This window comes from Durio zibethinus, chromosome 20 (genome assembly GCF_047325235.1).
Source record: "Durio zibethinus cultivar Kanyao isolate XHJ-2024 chromosome 20, ASM4732523v1, whole genome shotgun sequence".
Classification (NCBI taxonomy): domain Eukaryota; kingdom Viridiplantae; phylum Streptophyta; class Magnoliopsida; order Malvales; family Malvaceae; genus Durio; species Durio zibethinus.
In genome coordinates, this window is record NC_143181.1 from 4,930,364 (window position 1) to 4,955,732 (window position 25,369).

The 25,369-nt window shown below is 30.3% G+C and overlaps 4 protein-coding genes across 7 annotated transcripts; 3 read left to right on the plus strand and 1 right to left on the minus strand.

Moving 5' to 3' along the window:
- Positions 1-206: 206 nt before the first annotated feature.
- Positions 207-3,273, minus strand: LOC111315603 (eukaryotic translation initiation factor 5-like). The gene is made up of 2 exons (XM_022917454.2): positions 3,099-3,273; positions 207-2,147 (listed from the first exon to the last, which is right to left on the minus strand). The coding sequence occupies exon 2, from the start codon at positions 1,808-1,810 to the stop codon at positions 485-487; it is 1,326 nt and encodes a 441-aa protein (XP_022773189.2). The 5' UTR covers positions 1,811-2,147; positions 3,099-3,273; the 3' UTR covers positions 207-484.
- A 6,960-nt stretch (positions 3,274-10,233) lies between these two features.
- LOC111315604 (beta-1,3-galactosyltransferase 7-like) lies at positions 10,234-14,035 on the plus strand. 2 transcript variants are annotated; one of them, XM_022917457.2, is made up of 11 exons: positions 10,234-10,515; positions 10,681-10,777; positions 10,857-10,915; positions 11,037-11,248; positions 11,346-11,409; positions 11,673-11,745; positions 11,828-11,948; positions 12,068-12,155; positions 12,265-12,390; positions 12,877-12,986; positions 13,420-14,035. In XM_022917457.2, exons 1-11 carry the CDS (start codon positions 10,424-10,426, stop codon positions 13,566-13,568), a joined length of 1,191 nt encoding a protein of 396 aa, XP_022773192.1. In that variant the 5' UTR covers positions 10,234-10,423; the 3' UTR covers positions 13,569-14,035. The 2 variants fall into 2 exon arrangements, with proteins under 2 accessions (XP_022773192.1, XP_022773191.1); XM_022917456.2 differs by having other exon boundaries at positions 10,295-10,515; positions 11,028-11,248; positions 13,420-13,853.
- Positions 14,036-14,962: 927 nt separating this feature from the next.
- LOC111315606 (vacuolar protein sorting-associated protein 9A-like) lies at positions 14,963-19,975 on the plus strand. Of its 3 annotated transcripts, XR_016330780.1 has the most exons (8): positions 14,991-15,253; positions 15,517-15,664; positions 15,833-16,003; positions 17,757-17,936; positions 18,036-18,900; positions 19,017-19,160; positions 19,637-19,672; positions 19,778-19,975. XR_016330780.1 is itself a non-coding variant. In XM_022917458.2 (5 exons), exons 1-5 carry the CDS (start codon positions 15,162-15,164, stop codon positions 18,846-18,848), a joined length of 1,404 nt encoding a protein of 467 aa, XP_022773193.2. In that variant the 5' UTR covers positions 14,963-15,161; the 3' UTR covers positions 18,849-19,413. The 3 variants fall into 3 exon arrangements, 1 of the variants encoding a protein (XP_022773193.2); XR_002693338.2 differs by lacking the exons at positions 19,637-19,672; positions 19,778-19,975 and having other exon boundaries at positions 19,017-19,413; XM_022917458.2 differs by lacking the exons at positions 19,637-19,672; positions 19,778-19,975 and having other exon boundaries at positions 14,963-15,253; positions 18,036-19,413.
- A 3,058-nt stretch (positions 19,976-23,033) lies between these two features.
- LOC111315608 (uncharacterized) lies at positions 23,034-23,954 on the plus strand. The gene has a single exon (XM_022917463.2). It carries the CDS (start codon positions 23,185-23,187, stop codon positions 23,767-23,769), a length of 585 nt encoding a protein of 194 aa, XP_022773198.1. The 5' UTR covers positions 23,034-23,184; the 3' UTR covers positions 23,770-23,954.
- Positions 23,955-25,369: the final 1,415 nt, after the last annotated feature.

Sequence of the window (25,369 nt, forward strand, 5' to 3'; positions counted from 1 at the left end):
GACAAATTAATGATTTGATCTTTTGATCTAAAACATTCCCCACTTTCATACCAACTGGTACCCCTAGGCCCTACCACCAGTTTGCACCATACCAGTGCCTATTGAGGATTAGACTTAGGTATCGGACAAGCCTATTAGCTTTTCTTGTCTACCTCGTTTGGGACATTCTTTCAGCATTCAAACTTGAAAGAAAACAATAGAAACGCTACGATAAAGTAGCAAACTTCAACTCAATTTTTAAGCACAAAGAGACAATAGTAGGATGAAGCAAATTAAGACACCAGACTCACACAGAAAACAATAAACCCAGTAATCACAACACAACACAACAAACAGAGAGCGTATAGGCGATAGCTCACTGTTACTTACTTAAAGAACTCAACTGTTGCCGGTATAGCCACGGCAAAGAAACTTATGTTACTAAAAGTAGTAGTCCATCTGCTATAAGAGCATCATAAATGCAACTATACCAGGAGCTTCAGAATCACTCCTCTTCTGACTCGGACTCAGCATTCTGAAGCCACTCAACGAAGGGCTTGACATTCTTCCGAATCTGACAACTCTTACTGCTACCAGCTACACCCTTCTCGTACCACTCCATAATGATCTCTTCTTCCAAAATGTCATTGTCATACAGGACTTTAAGAACCAAAGCCACCTCCTTCGCTGCCTCGGGCCTACCCTTGCCACAAAAAGACTCGATAGAACAGAGGAGCACCATCTGCCATCCCTCTTCTTGGGTTGCTGCTGCCAAGTAGTTCTTCTGTTTGGTAACTTCCTTTGCAAACCCCTTCCCAATATCATAAAAGAGTGCTGTAAATAGCGCATCCATGACTTCTTGGGAGGTTCCTGAGAGCGAACCTAGAAAGGATTTAAGCTGAGTTGCAGAGGACCCCTTCTTGAGGTATTCCTTTATCTCATCAACAAGTTTCTCATGGGAAATGACACCATTCTCATGTACCTTAACCACATGCTCCGGAGAATTCTTCACAGACTTTTTCTTCTCTTCATCAGTAGAAAGCATCACCATATCTGCAGTAACAGCACTCAACTGCTCTTGGATACGCTGTCGAGCAGCCTCCAGGGAAGTATCTGTTTGCCACTGGACATCATCATCATCATCATTGGACAACTGTTCATTCTCATCAGACTGGCTGTGTGCGGGGGAGTGATCCTCATCAGAATGTTTGCTTTTCTTCTTGGTTACTACACCTTTGGAAGCAGCAAGCTTTGAAGTGGTAGAGGAACCCTTCTTCTTTACCTCCTTTTTAATCTTCTTCAGCTCTTCATCAGCAGCCTCACCCTCCTTGAGTCTTTCCTTTTCAGCCCTCCTCATTGCCTTCTTGTCTTTTGATGACTTCTTTAACTCAGGGGGATTCTTAAGAATGAAAGTTGTAAGCTTATCCCTCATGTCAACATCAGAAACAAACCCACATGCAGCACATTTCAGGGTAATCATCTGTGTCTTAGTAATGACTATATCAGTTTCAGGATTCCCACAACCATAGCACTGCACATACTTCTTAATGAAGTTCTCAAGAAGTCCTGCAAGCTTGGCAGTATCATGGGCCCCATTTACAAGTGAAGTTCCAGTCTTCTCATCAAACTTGGATTGGGCTCCCAGTTCATAACCAAAATACTTTGTAGTGTAAGAAGCAGGTCTGGCCAAAGCCTTTGCAATCTCAACCATGTTAACCACGTTAGTCTTGATGCCATTTCCTCTCCCTTCAATCTTAGTTATCATTTTGGGCATCTTATACCTATAAAAGGCATCATCACTGTTTGAAGCACCAATATTTTGCAAAGCCATCTTGATCAAACTGTAGAAGAGGGTTTCTCAGAAAGGACAGATCAGATACTGTTGTTTCCAATCGTGGTGAGAAATTCTTTACTAGACTGCTTCCTTGCACTTGGAAGAGTTAGCATATAGCGGCAACCCGGACACCGTTTGTTCTTGGCCTCAAAATGCATGCAGATAACTTCAGAAGAGGAACTTCTATTCTTTTTTCTAGATGAGGGACAGTACTCTCCAAGCAATCCGATTGATGACAAAAAGAGAGAGGCCCGTTCAGACATAAAAGAAGATTCAAAAGAAACAACTTCCACTTTGACAAACTGCAGACACAGCAGACTTAACTGCCAACTTCCTGAAAGACAATAAAAGAGTTAATCCAGGAAAAGGTTAAAATATATATAAATAACTGGTAGAAAGTCATCAATATCAATAAAAAGAACAGGTAGCATTAGTTCAGCAAGAAAAACACTGAATCAACGAAATAAAAAGTTATAGTAAAATAACATATTGAATCATAACAATACAATTTTCAATATCATATATAGACATATAAAAAAAAAAAACTTGAAAACTAAACATATGTTAAATTTCAAATGTCTATAAAGCATCAGAATTAAAAAAAAAAAAATCCATTTCTTAAACGCCTATAGATTCCAATATTAGATCATCCAAATGCAGGATATCTATTAATCGATTATATCAACATACTATCAAAACCAAGATTTAATTCCTTTTTTTTTTTAAGTTTCGCCATAAGAACCAAACCGTTGAAATGAAAGAAAAAAAAAAGAATTCATTATATTAAGGTCGAATTAAGAATAAATAAGATCCCAATACTAAAACCTCCAAGTCATACAAAAATAATAATAATAATAATGCTAAAGATTTGGAAATATTAATGAAAAATTAATAAATAATTATCAAGTTCTGCAACTCGGAATAAATAATCTAACGATTCTATTCAACGTTTAAATAATTGAAAAGTTAAAAGAAAAAAAATAGATTTTATATCTGCATCGTAATCATCTAAATACGAAAAACCGTATCCACAAAAATTAAAGAAAAAGTTTAGAATATAATTAATCTATCCGATCATCGAAAATAATCCAAATTCGAAGATCAATCAAAACAAATAAGCTCTTAAAACAGAAAAAAATTACATAAACAGATCTACAACGATTCAACACCAGAAAATATAAATCTAACAACCGGGCAAAGAAATGAAAGATTAAAATCAAACAATGAAAGAATAGTAAATTAAATCGAACAGATTCATCTAGATTTGGATACTGAAGAATCATACCTTTGACGAGATGAGGAAAAAAAGGCTGACTTGATGGATTGGGAAGAGAAGCCGAGGCTGGAGCTTTGTGGAATGTACTGGTAAATGAATGTGGGGATTTTGAGAATAAGGAGAGTAGCACGCGGCCTTATATATGGCAAAGCAGGGAAAACTGAAACGCTAGGGCAAACTCAGCAATCGACTTCTTGAATTTTCGAAAATTAATTATTCTCCAACCGACGTACTTTATTACATTATTGCCCTTAATCCCATTCTCTATTTACGATTTTTTTTTGCCAGATATATTTATTTTTTGTTTTGGATAAATGCCAAACTATTTTGATTTAGTAATTGGTATAAGATTTTATGTCTCAAAAAATAAAATAAGCGCTTCAAAATTAGACTCAAATTCAATTAATTGAGATTCATAAGTTGAATAACATTTTTCAAAAAAAAATTTATTCGATCATGTTCCATATAAAAAATACCAAATTATGAATATTTATCTTTAAATATTAAATAAAAAAATTGTAAGTAAAGTAGACTATTCCTTAAATTAATTGACATGTCATTGAAATTAATATTTAAAAATTATGAATTTAAAAAAATTTAGATGCATAATATTTTTTCAATTAAATACATAATAGGATAAAATTATTTTAAAATAGATTAAAATTTTTAAAATATAAATACAAATTATAAGCTAATGGGTCATTCTATAATAGTGGCCCATCTATTTTGGATTATCTTATGAAATTTATAATTTCCACTATCGATTTGAATGTATGATTCTAAAGCACAAAATTAAAAAAAAAAAAAATGAAAACCGCCTTAAATTTAGCATTTAATATCATAAACAATTGTATGACTTTGCAAGAACACAAAAATTAAATGTGATTGATATGGTTAACCAATTTTCGTTTAAAGAAAAAAAAGAATTTTACAAGTGCTATTATTGTTAGAATGTATGGGTTAACAAGGAATTTTATACATGATAATGTTTCTAACTCTTAATTTTTCTGATGTCTTTGTATTTTTTCTATAAAAAAAAGTTATATTTTATATTTTATATGTTTGTAGTAATTCTTATCTTTTTCATTTGCCCATGTTAATATTTTATAATACCTTTTTTTATTTTCTTAATATTAAAATCTATAATATCATTATTATAGAATATTATTTTGAATTTTTAATATACACTTATTGAGATTGAATTTTTTTTTTTTAACATTCCTATTAAATCAAATTTGAATATTTAACTTGAGATTAAAAAATTTAGAAAATATAATTCTTTATAAATTTATTAAGTTTTACGTAAATACATTTAAATTAATCTAAAAAAATTGTTGGAGTATTTTTTAAGTTTAAAAGGTAAATTAGTCATTTTTCTCATAAGAAATTGTCGAAAGACAATTAAAAAAAATTTTGATTTTTGGATCGATTTAACATATTAGACCTATTTAAAATGTTCAATGTCATTTTAATTTGATTACGTCACTTTTTATCTCATAAGTCTTTCATTTTTTATTTATAAATAAAATCATCAAAATATTATTAAGTTAATCAAAAAATTTTTTATTTTCCTATTTTTTTTCTCTTTGATCTTTTTAATTTTGATTTCTAATTTAAACATCAAAAATAAAAACAAAAGACACCTTTTACCTTTACTTTTAATTATTATTTTTTATATAATTTTAAAAATATTATCTATCAATTTGAAACTCAACAATAACAAATATGTTAAACAAAATTCATCTCCTTACTAGCTTAATAATTTACCTTTAAGAAAAGAGTACCTATCATCACTAGAGGGAAGCCATTAAAAGTTGTTTAATATTTTTTTCACTAATCAAATTGTCGTATGTATTTTAACTTAAAGTAAATAACTCATTCCTTGTTATTTGATAAATATATTAAGATTATTTTATTACATAGATATAGATGAGAATGGAAGAGCATTAAAAAATAATTTTTTCCACAAATTAAAAAAAATTATCAAATTATTAAAAGAAAGATCATGGGTGTTATTGGAAATCAAAGACAAAAGAAAAATCATCATCAAAACTCAAAAAGATAAACATAGCTTACGTGGCACCCATGCGATGATATATGGCTAAGTAATTGAAATTTGCTTAATGAGCTGGCTGAAAGTAAGAGATATTTTATTTTAATTAGGGAAAAAGATGTACATGATACTTGGACTCCAAGAAAAGCTTCTCTTGATGCTTTGTCTACGATCTGCGTTCTACTTTCTTATGGTACCCTTTTTCTTGCTTTCTTCGTCGCCAAAGAGGTGATTTGCTACTGTTAAATTAAATGGCAAATCAAAATTTGTTATATAAAATTCAAATTTGATGTTTGGGAAATTCAATTATTTTGTTTTTTAGATCTAAATATGAATTACTAGATTTTAACGTACATTTAGCTTCTATTTTTTTTTTATTTAGATATAAAAAAATTAAAATAATTAATGAAAGATCGAAAATTATCTCGATTCAAAATTAAAATAAATTTTAAATTTAAAAAATAATTTATATTAAATTTACATATCATTCATCAAATTTTTATATAAAAATTGATACACGTATTAGTAAATCGAATACTCGTCAAAATTACGTAAATTTTTTTTTTTTTTATAAACTGAAAGAAGATTATTTCGCCTAGTCTGACATCACGGTAAAATGAACAATATCTTAATTTTCTTTAAGTCAGGTCCATGAGTTGTGGCATGAATAACTGAGGAGAGGGGCAAGTCTATAACTTGTTCTATAACGTATAAAAGAACCATGAAAAAATTTTCACATGAACCTAACTTTGATCAGAAATGGTTCAAAAAGCAACCCTTTTTTGCGCAAGATTTTATTCATTCTGCTGATCCAGGGTCATGGTTATATACAGAAAGGAAGAAGCCTTCTTTTTCTTCATATTGTCAAAAGTTTTAAAAGCACTATGTTGAAATATGTTAACCCTTTGAGAAACAAGATTTAAACTCAAGGATGACAAATCAGAAAGGAAGAAAGAAAATAAACCAAGACAAAACCCTAATTCCCTATGAAAGATTAAGCAATAAGAGAAGACTCTTGTCCCAACTCTGGACCAAAACAACCACAATTAGGTGAAAAATAATATGTAAAGTTATCTGAATCTGATCTAATCACTAGAAAATCTGCTTTTAAGCTGTGTAAGTGAAAAAGATCATATCAAGTTTGTCTCACTGTCAAAGATAAGCTATGCAAAAACTTGGACCTTTGCCTTGGTTTATACAGTAAGTTATTTAACATCTAAAATGAAACATGAAGATTAGTGATTGCTTTTCAATCTCAAAAAGTAAGGTTTTTATAATTCAGTTTTAATCGAATTAATCTAAAAAATTGATTTAATTTAATTAATTAATCAATTATTGAATTAATTTTCAATAAATTATACTTGAACATTTAGTATAAAAATTTAAATCAAATATAAACATAATTCATCACATGACATTTTGATGGATATAAATGTGATAAATTTTGTTTAAATTTTAATCATATATTGATATATGTATGGATTTTGATCAAATACAAAAGTAGCAGATGAAAAGATTGATTTTTTTTGTAAATTACGAATGAAGATGAAACTTTACAATAAAATTTATATACTAGTGATGAAGTTTATTCCAATAATAATAATATTGATCCGGCGTTTAATTTTGTTTTTGCAAAAGGAAAATCGACCCATAACTACTTTGAAAGCAACGAGCTAATTTATGAAAGGTAGGCGGGACTTTTCAACATGAGTACCAGGAATGTTAATGGGTAGGGTACAAAGAGAATAGAGTATTTTTTATTTTTATCTTAAAATTTTTATATTATATTTATTTTTATATTTATATTTAATGGATATTTTAAATCTAACTTTATTTCATCTTTGTGAGTATTTAACGATGATAGGTAATTTCAGACCCTATAACTTTTTTTAAAAAATAAAAATTAATATTTATTTTTTTGGCTTGTTTATTTTTATCTTGTATATTTAGATAATTTTTTTTATAAAAATATATTAATATATATTTTTAATAAAAATATATTAATTTTAATTAATCTAAAATAATAATTTATATTATTTAATAAAAAATCTATTTACTAGATATATAAATATATATAAGGTATGGGTATAGATTGAATGCTACATTACTCATTTTTATCTCGTACCTAATAAAAATTTAAAATTATACATTTTCTTTTTATACCTATAATATAACATTCATTCTTATCTCCATTCGGATAAAAAATTCAAATTTTTTATTAGATATGAATAAAATTTACATCTTTAAGAAAACTTTTATAATTTCTCCAAGTTGACAAAGTCTTTAATCATGTCACTTTGCTCAAGTTTCCTTGGTATAATTGTTTCTTTTAAGAAAGTTAAAAGGAAGTTTCCTCATGTATGTGAAAAAAAAAAGTTTTAGAAGAAGAAAAAGATAAGTATTTTTTAATTAAAAAATAAGTAATTTTTTAAAAACTTTATTATATAAAATTGAAAAACATGAATTCCATTGATTTTATATTTTTATTATTATTTTTTAATAAATTTATTGACTGAACTTATATCAATTGATTCACAACATCAAACTCAATTAATCTATTATATATAATATAGATAAATCACTTTAGGGGTGCTTTTTCCTTTTTGGTGTCTTAAATTATTTAAGATTGTAACTTAATTTCACTTTTATGTAGTGTTTTATATGAAATTATTATTCAAAAAATCATTGTAATAGACGTATGGTGATTATATCACCTCATATTTGAAAATCATTTAACGATTTTACGTGATAATAAATTTTTAATCACTAAAAATGATTAGATTAATATCTTTGAGAATGATTTAATTCTCATATAAAGGAGTGAAAAATTTTTATCACTGGAGTGAAAAGATACATAAAATTAATAATAATTAAATGACATATTTAATTTGTGAATTAAAAACTTAATTTTTTTCAAAATTAATTGTAATTATTTTAAATTATAATTTTTTATTTTTTAAATTAATATTTATTATAACAAGTTCAAAAATAATTTATTTTTTATATTTTTAATATATATAATATAATCTTTTGATTTTAATAAATTAATTTTATTTTCTAACTCAATTTTTTTTTGCATAATTTATATTATAAAAACTAGTTTACCTCTCAATAATTATATTTTTTAATTTAATAATTTAATTATATTTTATTATCAAGTAAATAAAATATTACTAATATTTTATAAATTATTATCTTTAAATAATATTTAAACCATTAACTTTAGTATTTTCAAAATATTATAATATGTATAGTTATTTTAGTATTTTCAAACAAAATAGTGTTTGATTTTCAATAATACCAAATACAATGATCATTTAATTCCCAAAAATTAATAATTCTTAAATAAACAGAATGATTCTAAATAACAAGTTATAAGATCATTTTAATAATAAAATCATATCGATAATTAAATTATCATGATATTTTTTAAAATTATACCAATCATTATCTTATTTAATTTGTGATTTTTTACATTGATAAAGTATTTTAGATTTAAAGATACAATGGATATTAAATCTTGAAGATTATATTTATTAATTTACTAAATATCAAAAAAAATTTTCATTCTAAACTCATATAAGAAAATTTTTGTTTTGTTAAAAAACTACAATAAAATCAGCAAGTATCATTTCATCGATTAAAATGTTGGTATAAATAACAACAAATTAATGGAGAAATAAGTTGTTAATTATTCAACATGATACTATCTACCATACTACCGAGTATTACTGTTTGTACAAAAGGTAGGTTTAAGTCATATTGAAAACTTAGGGTACATTTCATTAAAATTAACGGTATTAACAAATTTTTTTACCATATTTTCCTATAATATTACAATATAAACAATTAAAGACGAGTAGAGCTAATCCGGTTGATAAGATGATAATTTTTTTCTTATCAATTACGATTTGATTTTTGTAAAAAATATTTCAAAAATAAAATTATAAAAAAAAAATGCGTACAAGCAAAGTTTAAAATATACGTGTAAAAATTAAGATTAATATGACATTTTCTTTATTGCTAGCTCAGGAGGTATATATCAGGGGATAACATAAGATTAATATGATATTACTACGTTATAAAGTCAAAAAGACGTCACTTAAATATGTTACATTAATTCATTTATAAAAGTTTAGGTATAGCAATTAAAGATAGATAATTACGCCGCTTGAAGATAATAAGTCAAGTGGTACTTGAGTAAATTTAAAGAAAAATTTTGGTGCTTCTTTTAGTTAGCTATTATTAATTATTAAACATCTTTAGAGTATCTATATAGTTAAATTAGTAATTTAATAAATATGATATATAATGTTATGAAAAATTTTTAAAGGGATATATCTATTTTAATAAAAAATTATCATGATAGTGAAAATTTTAAACCTTATTATTAAGATTAATAAAATGAAACATGTATGTTAAAAAAAGATATGTGATAATTTTTTAATTTTATTTATAAAATTAAAAAAATTATATTATTAGTGTATGACAAATTGAACTCCAATAAAAAAATTTCCTTAAATGTGTAGTAATACCTCTTAAAAGGAAATAAAAGCAATGTCTTAATGTTTGGAACACGATACTTAAAACCAGAAAAGTGATAATGTCAAATAAGTTTTTGAATAAAAATTCAATAATTATCTAATTTTTTTAATCAATTAAATTTTTAAAAATTTATTTTTATCATACCTTATTAAAAAAGATGATTAATTATTTTGTTATAATCAAGAGTTTAATTGAATGAAAATAAATATATAAGAATTCAATTAAAAGAAAAAAATATTTAAAAATTTTATTAATTATAATAAAATATAAAAAATTTAATCGATAAATAATTTTTTGTTCATGGGGTTTTTTCGACCCTTAAACCAAATAAAAATAAAACAATGGAAGACTCTCGTTTCCGTCCTTTTTCAGACAGAAAAAGTGAAACATTTAGGAATCGGTTTAAAATCCAATAAAAAACAAGTCGGGTAACGCACCGCCCAGATACTGTATTTGGTTCAGACAGGTGGCGTGATTGGCATGGACGTGACCAAAACACGACAAAACGCCTAAACATTAAAGCGGCAATGCCTTTGTGGCCTAACTATTCTGTTTCTGTTCTTTTGACTTTCCAACGGGTGTAATATTCATTAGAATTCGTTATTCTCTATAAAACGGCTTCACATACACAATCACAAAACTCAGAATAAGTTGAAAGTTCTTCGTACTTGGATTCCATTTCGCTGATTCTACAGCTCCGCCTCGCTCCCTCTCATTTCCCACTCTTCTCTCGGCCATGAAGCAACGTAGCCCCAAGAAAATCTCCCTTAAATGGATCCCGTTTATCTGCATCTCCTTCTTCAGTCTCGGAATTCTCGTCAGTAACAGGTCTTTCTCTTTCTTTGAATGTTTTTTATTTGCCGATTCCTTTTTCTTTTGTTGTGAATTGATTGATGAAACGGGGTCAGTGCTTTTTTTTTTCTTGGTGGGTCTTTAATTGTTGGAGTGAAGTTTATTTTTGATATATTGATAGCCATTGGATTTTGGTTACAGGCTGTGGGTTCCACCGGAATCCAACGGTCAGCTCGCCTTACAACATCGACGTGAGCAGGAGTTGCAGAATGTCTCCGAGAATTGCGATACTAAGAAAGTATGTTTCTGTTATCTTCTTGTAATTTTTTTTTCAAACAAATTTTCTGTTTCTAAAAGAAAGTTTTACTATGTTACAGAAGCTTGCTCAAGATAATGACGTAATGGGTGAAGTTTTGAAAACCCACGAAGCAATTCAGTGAGTATAAAATTGGATTCTTATTGTTTTAGTTAAAATTTATTATTATTATTATTTTTTTTTTGGGAAAGTCTTATCTAATAATTTCTTTGTGATTACGATATTTGACGAGGCGTCACAGATCTTTAGACAAGTCAGTTGCAATGCTTCAGATGCAGTTAGCTGCATCACGTAGTTCTCAGGAAATGGAGGACTTGGATGCCTCCAGTGCTGTCTCAACCTTGGCTCGTGATGGCCCGCAGAGGAAGAAAGTTTTCACGGTCATTGGAATTAACACTGCTTTTAGTAGTAGGAGGCGGCGTGATTCTGTTAGAGAGACTTGGATGCCACAAGGTTTTGTAGTTTCCATAGTCTTTTTGAGGTTTTTATATTTGATTAGTTTGTTAGTATTTAATATCTGCAATGAATTCTTATGTTTATGTTTGAATAGGGGAAAAGCTTTTTCAGTTGGAGCGCGAGAAGGGGATTATCATCCGTTTCATGATTGGCCACAGGTAAGTCATTTTTCTCTTCCTTTTCGGTGCAGACATATTTAAAGCAAATCTTTTGTTAGATACAACTTTGGTTTGAATTTCAGAATATTTTGATTAATATGCATCTTTCTTGGCTAAAACCCTGGGAATTTGAAGTAGGTATGGAGTAATTGGTAACATTAAGCAAATGGTGCTTGTTAAAATGTGATGAACGTGCGAGAAATATACTTGCTTCAGTACATAATTTGAACTGATATAAGTTATATCTGCATTGTTTGACCCAGTGCAACATCCAACAGCATTTTAGATAGAGCTATTGATTCAGAGGATGCTCAGCATAAGGACTTCCTTAGACTGGTTAGACAGCACTCCCACAATAATTTTGGATATTCTTATAACATATTTCTTATCAATAACTGGTTTCAATCTTATAATGCAGGAGCATGTTGAAGGATATCATGAATTATCAGCAAAAACAAAAATGTTCTTTTCTACTGCAGTTGCAAAATGGGATGCTGAGTTCTACGTCAAGGTGGATGATGATGTCCATGTTAATCTTGGTAGTGACTCCTATTTCCTCTCCATTTTGTTATCGAAAGCATTTTATCACCCAACATAATGGTGAAGAAGAAATTTGATTGTTTTGTAAATTGAATTTCTTATGCATGTTTTCCCATAGGTATGCTAGCTGCAACTCTTGGCCGTCACCGTTCCAAGCCCAGAGTCTATATAGGGTGCATGAAATCTGGACCTGTACTTTCTCAAAAGTAATATCCTGGTGATCTTTTTATTGTTGATAATATTACTGTCAAATTTTCTTTGCTCCCTTCTGCAAATTTGTAACATAACTTTTATTGATTCCTTTTTGTTCTTTAGGAATGTCAAGTACCATGAACCAGAGTACTGGAAATTTGGAGAGGAGGGGAACAAATACTTTCGACATGCAACTGGGCAAATATATGCAATTTCAAGGGATCTGGCAACCTACATCTCCATAAATCAGTGAGAACTTTGATTTTTGCATGAAAGTAGTCTGTTTTTGGTTTATATATTGCTTTGCCTTATTGGGGGATCTGATTTCATCTTCATGGTTTCTTGTATGTGTGTGCATTTGGCAGTGCCTTTACTATCAGCCCCTCCTTTGACTTCATTTTTCTCTCATTTTTTTTTCTCCCAGTTAATCAAGTTGCCACCTTTTTTACTTCAAGCATAGTGTTACTCAAAACATTGAAAATCTTTTGTTATCTTTCATAAATTCTGTTAAAATTGGGCATCATTCAGTCCTTAAATAAGTGTATATTCAAATAAAATTCCCCAGAGCATTAAAATGCTGATCAAATTTATCTACTTGATCTATAAGGCTAAATCAGACTGATGAATTTGTATATTGTTTTGATGTTGTAAATTTGCACCTTTGGTCTCCTGCACTGATAGTATTCTGTCTTAAAGGGCACGGCTAATATTTAGAGTGATTCTGACTGATTACAGGCCTATATTGCATAAGTATGCTAATGAAGATGTGTCCCTTGGCTCGTGGTTTATTGGCCTTGAGGTTGAGCACATAGATGATAGGAATATGTGCTGTGGGACTCCACCAGGTAATGTTCTGGAAGAATATAATTAATTTAATCTTATGCCAAACTTCATATAATTTTTAAGTACTTCAAACTATCATGAGGACCAATAAATGGAAGATGGAAAAAGGATGGATTCTTGTTTATGTAATGATGCCAGTCCACCTGATGATCAGATGGGTTGCGGTTGCACTCGAGGGCACTTCTTGTTGTCAAAATCTAGGGATAATCTTTTTTATTTTTTCGAGTTCTTTAAGTTATTCTTAAGCATATCAAAGTGTGCATACCATGGGCATCCTCAAGTTGTTTCCACTTATTAGTTTTCCTCTGCAAAGAAAGTGTCAAGAATAAGGTGTTAAACTTCGAAAATTCAGAGCACTCATTTGGTTTTCATAAGTGCGTAACATTCATTTCTAGTTTGGTCCTCCTTCTAACTGTGTTCGTTTCCTGTACACAGATTGTGAGTGGAAGGCACAAGCGGGCAACATTTGTGTTGCATCATTTGATTGGAGCTGCAGCGGAATCTGCAAATCAGTGGAGAAGATTAAAATTGTTCATGAAAGGTGTGGTGAAGGGGATGCTGCGGTTTGGAGCACTTTATTCTAAAATGGGAAAGTTTTCTTTGGACAAATAAGATTAAACACGTGTGGTTGATGATCGAGCAGAGGCAGTAACGGTGCATCTGGTTTCCATACATATCTGCAGAGTGCAAACACATTTCCTCAACATAATACGAAAAATGAAGGCGAAGACATTATTCACGTGGTAGATAGGAGCTGTTTGATCAGAAAAGTTTATAGTAGCATTCAACATATCTTCCAATTCATTTTTTTTGGGTTGAAGAGGATATGATATGATAGTATTTATATACAAAAATTGTTATAGTTTTTCCATTTTTCTCATTTTTGCATAGAAATTAAATGTGATACGTAAGAGTGTTGTAAAATGGTGGTCCAAACGCCAAAAGATAATGTATGGCCACTTTCATAGAAGCTAGTAAAATGTTGATGCTGCTACAGTTTTTAAATATTTTTAGCTTTGGAATTCAAACGTAAAGTTTTGCCTTCTTGTTACTTTTTAAAAGAAAAAATTAAAAGAAAAAAAAAAAACAGATAATTTATATATTCATATTTATTTTCTTTTGTTAAATATACGAAAAACATGTTTTTATATCATGATATGTATTGAAATATAATTTTTTAAAAAAATTTATATATGATTTTATTAAAATTTTAAATTTATTATTTTTGTGATTTTTTTTATTATATCAATATATGGTGTTCAAAATTATTGTATTTAAGTAATAAAAAAAAAAGCTTAATTTAGTGATTGTTTGATATAAATGTTAATTTTACCCATCGAAATTTGATTTTTTACTTGAATGGATATAAAAATAAGTATTACATTATGAGTATAGAGATAATGATATATATGATTTTAAACTTTTATTAAATATGAATATAAGAACTTATAATATAGCACTTGTTCCATACCCATATCTTATATATATATATATATATATGCATGTATGTATTTACAAATAATTAGTAAATAAGTTTTTATTAAATAATATAAATTATTATTTTAGATAATTAAAATTAATATATTTTTATTAAAAATATATTAAAAATTATTTATAAAAAATTATTTAAATATACAAATTAAAAATTAAAAAAATTTTATTTTTATTTATTTTTAAAAACTATATGTATGGGGATTATTCATATCTATTAAATATTCATAGAAATGGAAATGAAAATAAATTTAAAATATTTATTAGATATAAATACGAAATTAAATATAATACTAAAATTCAAAAAAAAAAAAATTCTACCTTCCACGTGTCTTAATTATTCACATCCCAATTATTTAATATTCCTCAAACAGGCCATAACCCATAAGACTCGGAAATTCCAACAGAAATGGCAAGAGCCCAACAATAATCACATCGCAGCGCAATTTGCGCAATTTAAATCCCAATTTTAATTAAAAAAAAAACCATTTTATTAAAAATTAAAAATTTCTGTTGTCTGCAACTGCACTTGCACCTGCACCTCCGATCACGCGCTCCTCATTCTAGAAGACTTTCTCCCCCAAGCAAAAACTCTCTCGGCCTCTGTCTCCCTCTCTCTCTCTCTCTCTCGTCTCGAATCAACGTGAGCTCTGAAATTGTCAAATAATCGGACGGTGATTAGAGAAATGGAGAACGCCGACGTTTTCTTAGGATTGCAAGATTTTCTAGAGCGCATGCGCCAGCCTTCCGCTGCTGATTTCGTCAAATCCATCAAAAGGTCTCTCAATCTGTAATTATTATTTTTGTTCTAATGCTCTTCTTTACATGTATATGAAGACTTAAGATAGAAGGTGATTTGTGTTTAATCGGAAGTGATTAATGATTGTTTATTTGGTCGATGATTTAATAGTTGATTGCTCTAAATTCAAGTAAAATTCCCAGTTTCGAATCTGTTCTTTTTGTAAATTTATTGCCAAATAAAGCTTAATTTAACGCAATCATTTCTGGGTTTTGACTTCTGAGTTTTGGCGTATATTGCAGTTTCATAGTTTCGTTCTCCAACCATGCTCCTGATCCGGAAAGGGATAGTGCTTCCGTACAGGCGTTCTTTGCCAACATGGAAGCTGCTTTTCGAGCTCATCCGCTTTGGGCTGGATGCTCGGAGGAGGAGCTGGACAGTGCCGGTGAAGTAAGCTAGTGATACTTCTTATTTTGCTCGTATATCTTTGGGATTTTCTTTTACATGCTTAATGCGTTAAATTTCTTTCCTTTCTTATTTTTAGGCAATTTGTTTTAATAAAAGGAAAAATCTTTACCAGGGGTTGATGTATTTACATTTTTTTTTTTTCAACTACAGGGATTGGAGAAGTATGTTATGACAAAGTTATTTACCCGTGTGTTTGCTTCACTTCCAGATGATGTAAAACAAGATGAGCAACTTTCTGAGAAGATGTCTCTTGTCCAGCAATTTGTTCGGCCTGAGAATTTGGATATTAAGCCGACCTTTCAGAATGAGACATCATGGCTGGTAAGTGGTTGGATTGGTGTTTCAAGTGATTTCCTTTTTTTAGTATGTCGTAAACTTCACCTCCTGCATATGTTGTCCCTATGAACTATTTTTTTTTTTTTTTTTTTAATGTTTGGCAGTCAATTGTACTGAAAACCCTTTCAACATTTTGTAGAGTATACTTTTATCTACCCTGCTAATAGTGAAATTCTTATAGTAATGACTGGAAATAACAAAACATTTCAAGGTGTTCGCTCCCACGAAGATAAGAATGGATGGTTTTATCTAGAAATCTGGAGTGAACTCCTAGTTAATAAGAGGTTCCTAATGGTTCTCAAATAGCAATCAAAAGTCCATCAAACAAACAAAAAAATTAACATGTTTGTTAGAAGCTTCCAAGGATGGAATGCCGATAGGTATCAGCATTTCCATAATCTTTCTAACTTCTAAGGAAGGTCAGGTGGGTGGACCCTCTGAGAGCAAAAATCCTCACCGAGGAAGGAAAGTACATCTCTTTGCAAAGAATCTATTTTCCTTAATGAAGCCCTGCTTTGGGCCCAAAAGGAAACTTCTGTCTAAGTCATCTTAACATGTTAGATTCTTTCATGCCTTACTCCCAGCTTAAGACAGATGTCTAAGTTTGAGTTGAACTCATTATAGAGTTCTCCTCCCCTGGCATGATCAAATGAGGACCATAACATGGCTTGACATTGCTGTGTCAATCTATTCATGGAAGGCAGCTGAACTGTTTCACGTGCTAATGAATAAACGCTGATTTAGATTTTATACAATGAAGAGGAGGAAAACCATAACCATGGATGCATATTTAATCATATATAGCTGTTTTCATACTTGTTTGATACCTCTTACTTTTTCAGTTTTGCTCTGACACTATATAAAATATTCCCCCTTTTCTGGGACCTCACTAATTTTCAGGTCTCTACAAACTCAAAATATGACCAATGATATTGTCTTAGGCAACAGTGGTCTTATTTGATCCTGTAGCTCACTTTGATACAGTACTTGTAGCTCCTGCATTTGGTTATGGCTAATATTTTCGTTGTACGGAGAATTAAATAAACTCTATCGAAGTAATGTATCAACTGAAAGCTTTAGGTCCAGGTTATTTGGCCCCTTTTATAGAATGTTTTCCTCAGAAATATTTTCAGCATAAGAGCAGCAACTGGTGTTCAGTAGTTTTGGGTGCAAAATACCTGTAAAGTTGGTTGATATTTTTCTTACTAGCTCCAAATAGGTTTGTTATATTCGCTGAATTTCAGCCAGACAGGCTGATAGTGGTTAAGTGGGCTTATAGTAATGTAGGTATAGGATTCTGTTTACTATAAATGACCAGTCTTGGTCTTAACCAGTTCTTTATTGCAAATTGCCTACAATCTCTTCCCCAAACCCAAAAAAAAAAATTTCATACCCATCTACAACAAGCTTGTTATCAGGATAATGTCCAAACTAGTTATCATATATAGCTGCCTTTTTAATTTGATAATCTTATTTATCATACTTTGTTTTGTATTTTACTTATGGTTTACTAACTATTGGGCAGTCAATCCTACCATATTTGCTGCCTCTACTTTTTCTTGTTTCAAGAACATATTTATCATGTGCAAGAAATGTCCCAACATTTGAGTATGGTTTATTTCTATAAAAGTTTTTAATCAATGAAGCTTGTATATTGATATGGTTAGGAAGTTTGAATGTACCACTATGCTATTCTACCTTTTAGTCTCTCACCTGAATCTATACTTTATGTTGCCAGCTTGCACAGAAAGAGTTACAAAAAATCAATATGTACAAGGCTCCAAGAGATAAGCTTGTGTGTATCCTCAATTGTTGCAAGGTTATCAATAATTTATTGCTTAATGCTTCAATTGCTTCAAACGAGAATCCTCCTGGAGCTGATGAATTTCTTCCTGTCTTGATTTATGTTACCATAAAGGTAAGATCAGGAAGTTTGCAGGATTGTTTTGTTTAGTTGGTCCTCCCTTCATTCCAAAATGATTAATAATGTATTCTTCTCATGGAATTTGTTATGTAGGCAAATCCTCCACAGCTGTACTCAAATTTGTTGTATATACAACGTTATAGACGTCAATCTCGACTAGTTGCAGAAGCAGCCTATTTTTTCACAAACATGCTCTCTGCCGAGTCTTTTATCTCGAATATTGATGCAAAAGCGCTTTCAATGAAGGAAACTGAATTTGAGAAAAACATGGAGTTTGCTCAAGCTCTTCTATCTGGCCTTTCAACAGATTTGGATGGTCTGTCCAGTCAAATTGACCAAATTGATGGACATGATCCCAGAGAACCTACTAATGAATCCAGACATCAAACTCGTAAGGAGGACCATACGATACAACCCAAATCCTCTGAAAGAAAACTTTCAAGTAAAGAAGATAAGTCAATCAATAAAATTCCATCAATCTCAGAGTTAGAGAATAGAGGGGCAACTATGCTTCTGAAGGAGGATCAAACAAGCAAAGTGTTTCAAGAGTACCCTCACATGTTCGCTCATGCTGGTGACTTGACAATCAATGATGTTGAAGACCTGCTAAATAACTATAAACAACTTGTGTTCAAGTATGTCTGTCTTTTGAAAGGATCAGGTGGTGGTTCTGCAACTTTTCCTTTGTCTGGTTCTCAAGTTCAAGCCCAGCAACATGTTGAATCAGTGAAAGAATCTGAAGATAATAGGGTGATAGAACAAAAAGTTGGGTTGCAAAATGATACTGACAGGGTGGATGACGGTCCACATAGAATTTCTAATCAAGAAAATATCGAATCCAATTTCCCAAAGGGTGTGGCAGTTGCACCCTCAGAGGATAACCATGATGATACCTTTGAAAAATAGCTGATTGTGAAAGATGTTCTTTTCTGGATTATGTTGGCGTTTCAATGTTGCGGTAACCAAACCACTATGGATTTTTCTTTCCTTTTATGTGGTGAATTGAATGCTGTTGTAATTTCAAATTAAAAGGCAATGGCAGGCCATAGTTTTAACTTTGAACTTGAATGACAGACCATTTTGCTGTCCAAAGAGAGATGACCCAACAAGGGTGGTGAAGTTAGCATTTGGTTTGAGAATTCATCATAAATGCAAGTTGTGCAGTAACTCCCCTGACTCAACTCAGCAAAGCCTTGTTCCAGCACACATACATGATAGGTGCGATTCTTGTGTCATCTTTGTATGCTATATTTTGGTTCATCCTGAAAAGTAGGAAGATGTGAACTAGGAACTTGTGTTTTGAAGCAAGGTGTGGCAACCTTTTGAATTATGCAGCAATGATGTTGCACTGATAATTGATTGAAAGATATAGATAGATATATTGAACATCGGTGAATTATATTCTTGACTCATGATTTGACTTTGTTTCTTACTATTAAAGGGCAGGTAAATCATCGGATTGATTTCTTTATTCTTTTTTAACATATCTGTGTGTATGGAGTGAGTGCCTCTCTTGCCTGCCTTTCTTTTATACATGTTGCCCCACCTCTAAGATGGAGATGGTGAATTGCCATATTAACATTATATTTTACTAATATTTTATATGGAGATAGAATATTTTGCTAATATTTATAGTGCTATATGGAGATGGGTTTGGGTCGCGCTAACAGAGAAGCATGTCTTTGATAATATAGGCAATCTCTGGCAATGCTACATTGGTCATTGATGAGGTAGTTTCCTCTATTTCCACTTGCATTGATAAAACAATTCTTTATTTTTAATACATTAAGCAGTAAAAGTTAAAAATACCCACGTTACAATTATTTATTTTGCAGATATACATATTGTTGCAGGCCCCCCAGCCGATCGTTCTTCGTAATTACCAAATTCCAACTTTTTTATATACATAATGTTGGATTATTCTCTGTCGTGGTCTCTTTGATTTTACTGGTTTAACTAATGTACTTGTCAATAAAAAATCTCAAACTTTCAAACACGAGTCGGGAATGAAAAAATCTTACAAAAGTTATGCATTTCCCATGTATACATTTAAAACTGATTTACAGAATATATAATTATCACAGTTACTGATAATAATTTTTATTTATTATTTATTATTATTTTATTTTTACATTTGGAATGCGAAATGCAAATGCAAGATGGTAATGTGGCAAGTTAACTTATTTTCATTGAAGAGTTTTCGGAAAAAAGGTGATACTATGTACTACTACAGAATAGTAGCTTATTTTATGCCCCTTTGATGGTTATAATTATTATTGTGGCATGGTACATCTTTTATTTTAATTTTTGGCCGCCGGGACAACCTCCATTAATACCAAAATTATGATTTTTTTTGTCCATCAAACATTTCGTTTGTAAGTTTTAAATTTTATTTTCATTACCAACAATCTTCCTTAATCAATAGTTTATAAATTTTTTGTTAAGATCTGCGGTCCTACTTAAACTCTGAATCTGGAAAGCCTTCCCTCGTTATAAACTTTCATCTGCCAACAAAAATTATGATCTCTCTCACTGGGAGTTGGCTTGACTTGCCGTTCATATTACCATGTATATAAACCTCAATTTCACTTTATTAAAAAATAAATAAAACCCTTACTTTCTTGTGTTTTCTTTGTTTATCTTGCAACCAAGAGCTTCAGTAAGGGGAAAAGAGAAAGATTTTTTGTCAAAAATCACAACAACTCATACTTGACCAAATTTTTTATCCTTCTCAAAGCAAAGTCATGAGATTTTTGTTTTGGCATTTTGTCAATTGTACATAAAAAAACAAAGGCAAACCCCATTTTGCCTTTTTATCTCACCGTCCAGTGCGCAGGCCTGCCTTTTTTCTTGTACGAACAGTAAAAGATTAACATTGCCCTTATAACGTAGCATATTTTTATTTCATTATATGGGTTTTGAGTATTTTTTTCAATTAAATTTGGTGTCATGGGACTCGTGATATTAAATTCAGTCAAGACCATTATTAGTAGTAAAAATATTTCTCATTTTTTAGTATATTTCTCCAAGAAAAAAGAGTTGCATGAATAAGTATAATAGGCTTTTTCTCCTAAAAAAAAAAAAGGGAATATCATGTTCGGCAAACAAGGCAGTCGGGAGGATAGTACTAAGCTACTTCTACTCCTACCATGAACCAAGTCCAACTGTCACGTGGCTTCCACATGCGATAATACAGGGAGTGTCGGCTGAGCTGTAACTGTGAGCAGCTCTTTTATTTTTTATATATTTGTTATCTTTTTTTCTCCAATTATCTCCACGTGTACGATCCCGTCTTTTTTAGCCTCTGCCAATCTGATCATCTCACTACACTTGGATTAAACAAATATGCAGTTTAATCTTTTTTTATTGATCAGATTCAGATGGATATCGACGGCAGTGATTGGTCTTTAGTTCTTTCCAATCGACGGTGGTGGTAAATGCTCAAAACATGTCTATGACGTGGCACCGACTCAGCGTTTGAGTGGCCTTGTTACCCACCACCCATAAAATAAAATTTAGTATTTTTATTAAGGAAAATGAAATTGAATTATATTAAAGGGTTGTAAAAATATAATACTTCCTCTGTTCCAATTTATTTAGGTGATACTAATTTTTATGGAGTTTAATTTTTTTTTTAATTTTATTGTATTTAATATTAAAATTAAATTTTTTTATAAATTTAAAATTTTATAATTTTTAAGATATTTAAAAAAATGAGACAAAAAAATATGTTATAAAATTATAATATTATCGTTTTTAATTGTTTGATCTAATGGTTGGATCAACTTTAAAGAAAATATCAAAATTGAAGTTCGAATTATAATATTTTTTCTTTTCTTTAATGTAAAATTATATTCCCTTGAATGACAAAAAAAAAAAAAAAAATAGCATTGTCGTAAATTATGCGTTTCACTTATGAGTTTTTAGTTTAGTTATAACGAAATCTATTTTAAAATTAAAAGTTTTCAATTTCAATTCAAATTATAAAAAATAAAAAATAAAAACATAAATTATGAGTTTCACCTTGAAATGGCAACACTATGAACCTCAAAGGAAGTAAAAGGAGGGGTCAGCCTATGATTTACAATCAATAGCGTGTAAATTTGGCAGAACTGAGATTTGGGCCTTTTTTATCTGAATAAGAAGAAGATAGAATTCAAGTTGGGGAACCTTAAATAATTGTGAGCAGTAACTTCCTTTAATTTACAGCATGCTTACCGGTCTCCAAGGAACCAAAATAATGGTCACGTTCACGCCTTCAAACAAACAAAAGAGCTTCAACTTATTACACCAAGCAATGGTAGACAGACGTTAGATTTATTTAGTTAAGGTAATTCGTATATCTGTATTATATAAAATATAAAAAATTTATATATTTATATTATTTTTTATATAAAAATTATATATCATAATTTATATTTATATAATAATATAAAATATATTTTTTTATTAAATTTATTTATAACTTTTTTTTAGTTAAGGTAATTCGTATATCTGTATTATATAAAATATAAAAAATTTATATATTTATATTATTTTTTATATAAAAATTATATATCATAATTTATATTTATATAATAATATAAAATATATTTTTTTATTAAATTTATTTATAACTTTTATTAAAATTTTAAATCGTATCATATTATATCATTTTCGTGTTATGTAATTATATCATATTTTTAATTATCATATGTAAATTTATCTATTAATATATTCATATTTATTTATTTCATGTTTTATATTTATAAAATATAACATTTATTATATCATAACTCATATCAAAATATTATATATAATATATATTTTTTATTTTTATTATATTAATATAATTTTTGTTAAAATTTTAAATCATATTATTTTTATATATTTTTATATTTTTTTATATTATTCTCATATCATATTATTATATGATGTTTAAAATTATCTCCAAATAGAAACTCACTTTTATTTTGGTCTTTTGTTTGTTTTTAATTGCAATTTTGAAGGCATAGTAAGCATCAAAATAAGAAAATTAAAGTTATAATTGGGAACCTTGTAAAAAGTACAACACTTTGTTCATATTTGACAAACTCAACACTTCTCCTGCCAAAAAGACTTGACAGACTCAACCCCACCCTGAAAACCTTTTAAAAGCCTTCACCTCCATTCATCTCGCTCCCCAACTCCCAAGCTCTTTCAGTTTTCTTGTTGTCATCCATTTCTCTTCAACTTTCTTCAAAGAAAATCAGGAGCTGACATTATGGCAAATGGATATAATCAGCATCTTAATCACAAGGGAACTTTTTTGCCAATGTTGTGCTCAAAACCATCCATTAAAGATGTGAACCTTCCCAAATGGCAAGACAGGTCTGCCTCTTTCTCTGATGACCCTTTGTCTCCAAAGATCAGTTGCATGGGACAAGTCAAGAGAAGCAACAGGATTGTTGGGTTTCCTGCTTCTCACAAACTCACTCTCACCACCAAGAATAACTGCAATAATGGTATCAAGTACTCCAAGCTCAAGAAGCTGTTTTCTGGCAAGAATCTGACTAGCAGCCCTGCCCCAACCACCACCACCACAAATACTACAACCAGTTGCAGAAGAAAAGAAGTGTTAGTAAATAGTACAAGCCGGCCTGATAATGTTGATGGAAAAGAGAATTCTGCTTCAATCAACATCGAAAATATGGATCCTCCTTTGCCTGTGGTCAAGAGAGTGCCAAAACATGGTGATAAAGGAGATGGAGATACTCTTTGGCAGAGAAGATCGCGTGGGGTTGCATTGAAAAGCTTACAGCTTCAACAGATTCAACTTAACAGACATCAAGAACCAACCACAGTTTGATAAGAAAAAGAGAGAAAAAAATAAGGTCAGATAATGCAATAGGTGATGTATATGGTTTGTTCTTAGAATTCCAATTTTGATGATTGTTGTTTCACTTCTGTATTTCAAGAGAGGCATCAAATTATGGTGATGCTAATCAAGATGTATACGAATTATTCATCAATGTTAAAAAATTTAGGCTTTAATCTCTCAAAATTATTGATAGACCTACCACTATATTTTCTTGCCAAAATCAACCGAGTATCCATTAGATCAAGTTTCTATAATCATTCTGATAGCACGATGTTGCTCAATGTGAAGAGGGGACGGTGGGGCGGAGTGGGTTATTAATAAATTCTAAAGCTTGAGGCCTTTGGCCAGTACAAACATTTGGGTAACAATGATAGGGAGGACAAAACAATGTGAAATGGATTTGTGAATGGAACCGAATAATCAAGGGTGATGCACGTACCAAATCAAACATCACCAGACAAAAGCATGTCTCAGTACAATATTTTTTACTATGTAAAACTGGAAGTTTACTGAGAAGCAAAAGGTATAGGCGGTTTGTGGGCTATTTCCATATGTGAATATGCAAGCAGCGGTTGTTATTGTGATTTATGAGTTTTATCTGTTTTTCTTTCTTTTCTTTCCTTTTTTTTATTTTTTATTTTATGACAATATCGTTTTACTTTTCAAGAAGATCCTATAAAAGGAGAAGGCACTTTTTATGTGCAGTCAGCTTCAGTAGCAACACAGTTATGGATGAAGTCTTGGCCTGTTTATTATCTGCAGACTGCTAAATGGCCAGAGATAGGTCTTAGGCCAACAACTCATACATTTGTGCCTTTTTCCAACAAATCCCCTTTTGGCAGGCAATCAGTGGGAGGCTAGCACAACAATAGCTTCAAAAAATAACAATGGGTTTACATGTTACACGGGCAATCAAAGCTGTATCCCTAGCTATAACCTACAACTAGATGAATAATTAAGGACATTGGCTGGCTGTTAGACTAAGGGGTACATTAGTTTCATGTCCTAAAAGCAAGGCATAAATCTGTGGTCATCAACTTGTTGTAATAACTTAGGATTGACGCCCGTGAAAGGTCTACAATTCAGAGTCCGGATATATAGTTTGCTAGGACTAGGATACCTAGCATCAACCCCTTTGATTATTGCCGGTGGATATCTAAGATTGCTTAAATCCAATGATATTTCTAGACAACAGAAAAGATATCTAATATGTAATGTTATACAAAGATTAGTTTTGCTTGTTTCAATTCACCACAAAGAGACTATTTCTTTCACATCCATTGTCAAATTAACCAACATGAAAAAGGGACAAGAAAGAAAAGATAGACAATATCAAAACTATTACTAAATGAATATAACACCTCCACCTCCACCTCCCAAAAAATAAATAGTATCAATACTATTAATAAGTAGAGGGAAGAATGGCACCCCTGGGACAATTAACAGCAGATGAAACATCCACGTCGGAAAATGTTTTCTGAGGATAAACAAAATGTAGGTAGAACATGATAAATGAATATAACACCACTCAGAAGCAAAGAGGGAAGAGATACGACTCAAAATTGCAGGCCGAGGAACAAATCTGATC

Excerpts from the sequence above, each read along its gene's own strand:
- LOC111315603 (XM_022917454.2), bottom strand. The coding sequence starts at position 1,810 with ATGGCTTTGCAAAATATTGGTGCTTCAAACAGTGATGATGCCTTTTAT.
- LOC111315608 (XM_022917463.2), top strand. The coding sequence starts at position 23,185 with ATGGCAAATGGATATAATCAGCATCTTAATCACAAGGGAACTTTTTTG.
- LOC111315606 (XM_022917458.2), top strand. The coding sequence starts at position 15,162 with ATGGAGAACGCCGACGTTTTCTTAGGATTGCAAGATTTTCTAGAGCGC. Across the intron at positions 15,254-15,516 it reads TTCGTCAAATCCATCAAAAG|TTTCATAGTTTCGTTCTCCA; the intron begins GTCTCTCAATCT and ends CGTATATTGCAG. Across the intron at positions 16,004-17,756 it reads AGAATGAGACATCATGGCTG|CTTGCACAGAAAGAGTTACA; the intron begins GTAAGTGGTTGG and ends TTATGTTGCCAG.
- LOC111315604 (XM_022917456.2), top strand. The coding sequence starts at position 10,424 with ATGAAGCAACGTAGCCCCAAGAAAATCTCCCTTAAATGGATCCCGTTT. Across the intron at positions 11,949-12,067 it reads TGATGTCCATGTTAATCTTG|GTATGCTAGCTGCAACTCTT; the intron begins GTAGTGACTCCT and ends GTTTTCCCATAG. Across the intron at positions 12,156-12,264 it reads GGACCTGTACTTTCTCAAAA|GAATGTCAAGTACCATGAAC; the intron begins GTAATATCCTGG and ends TTTGTTCTTTAG.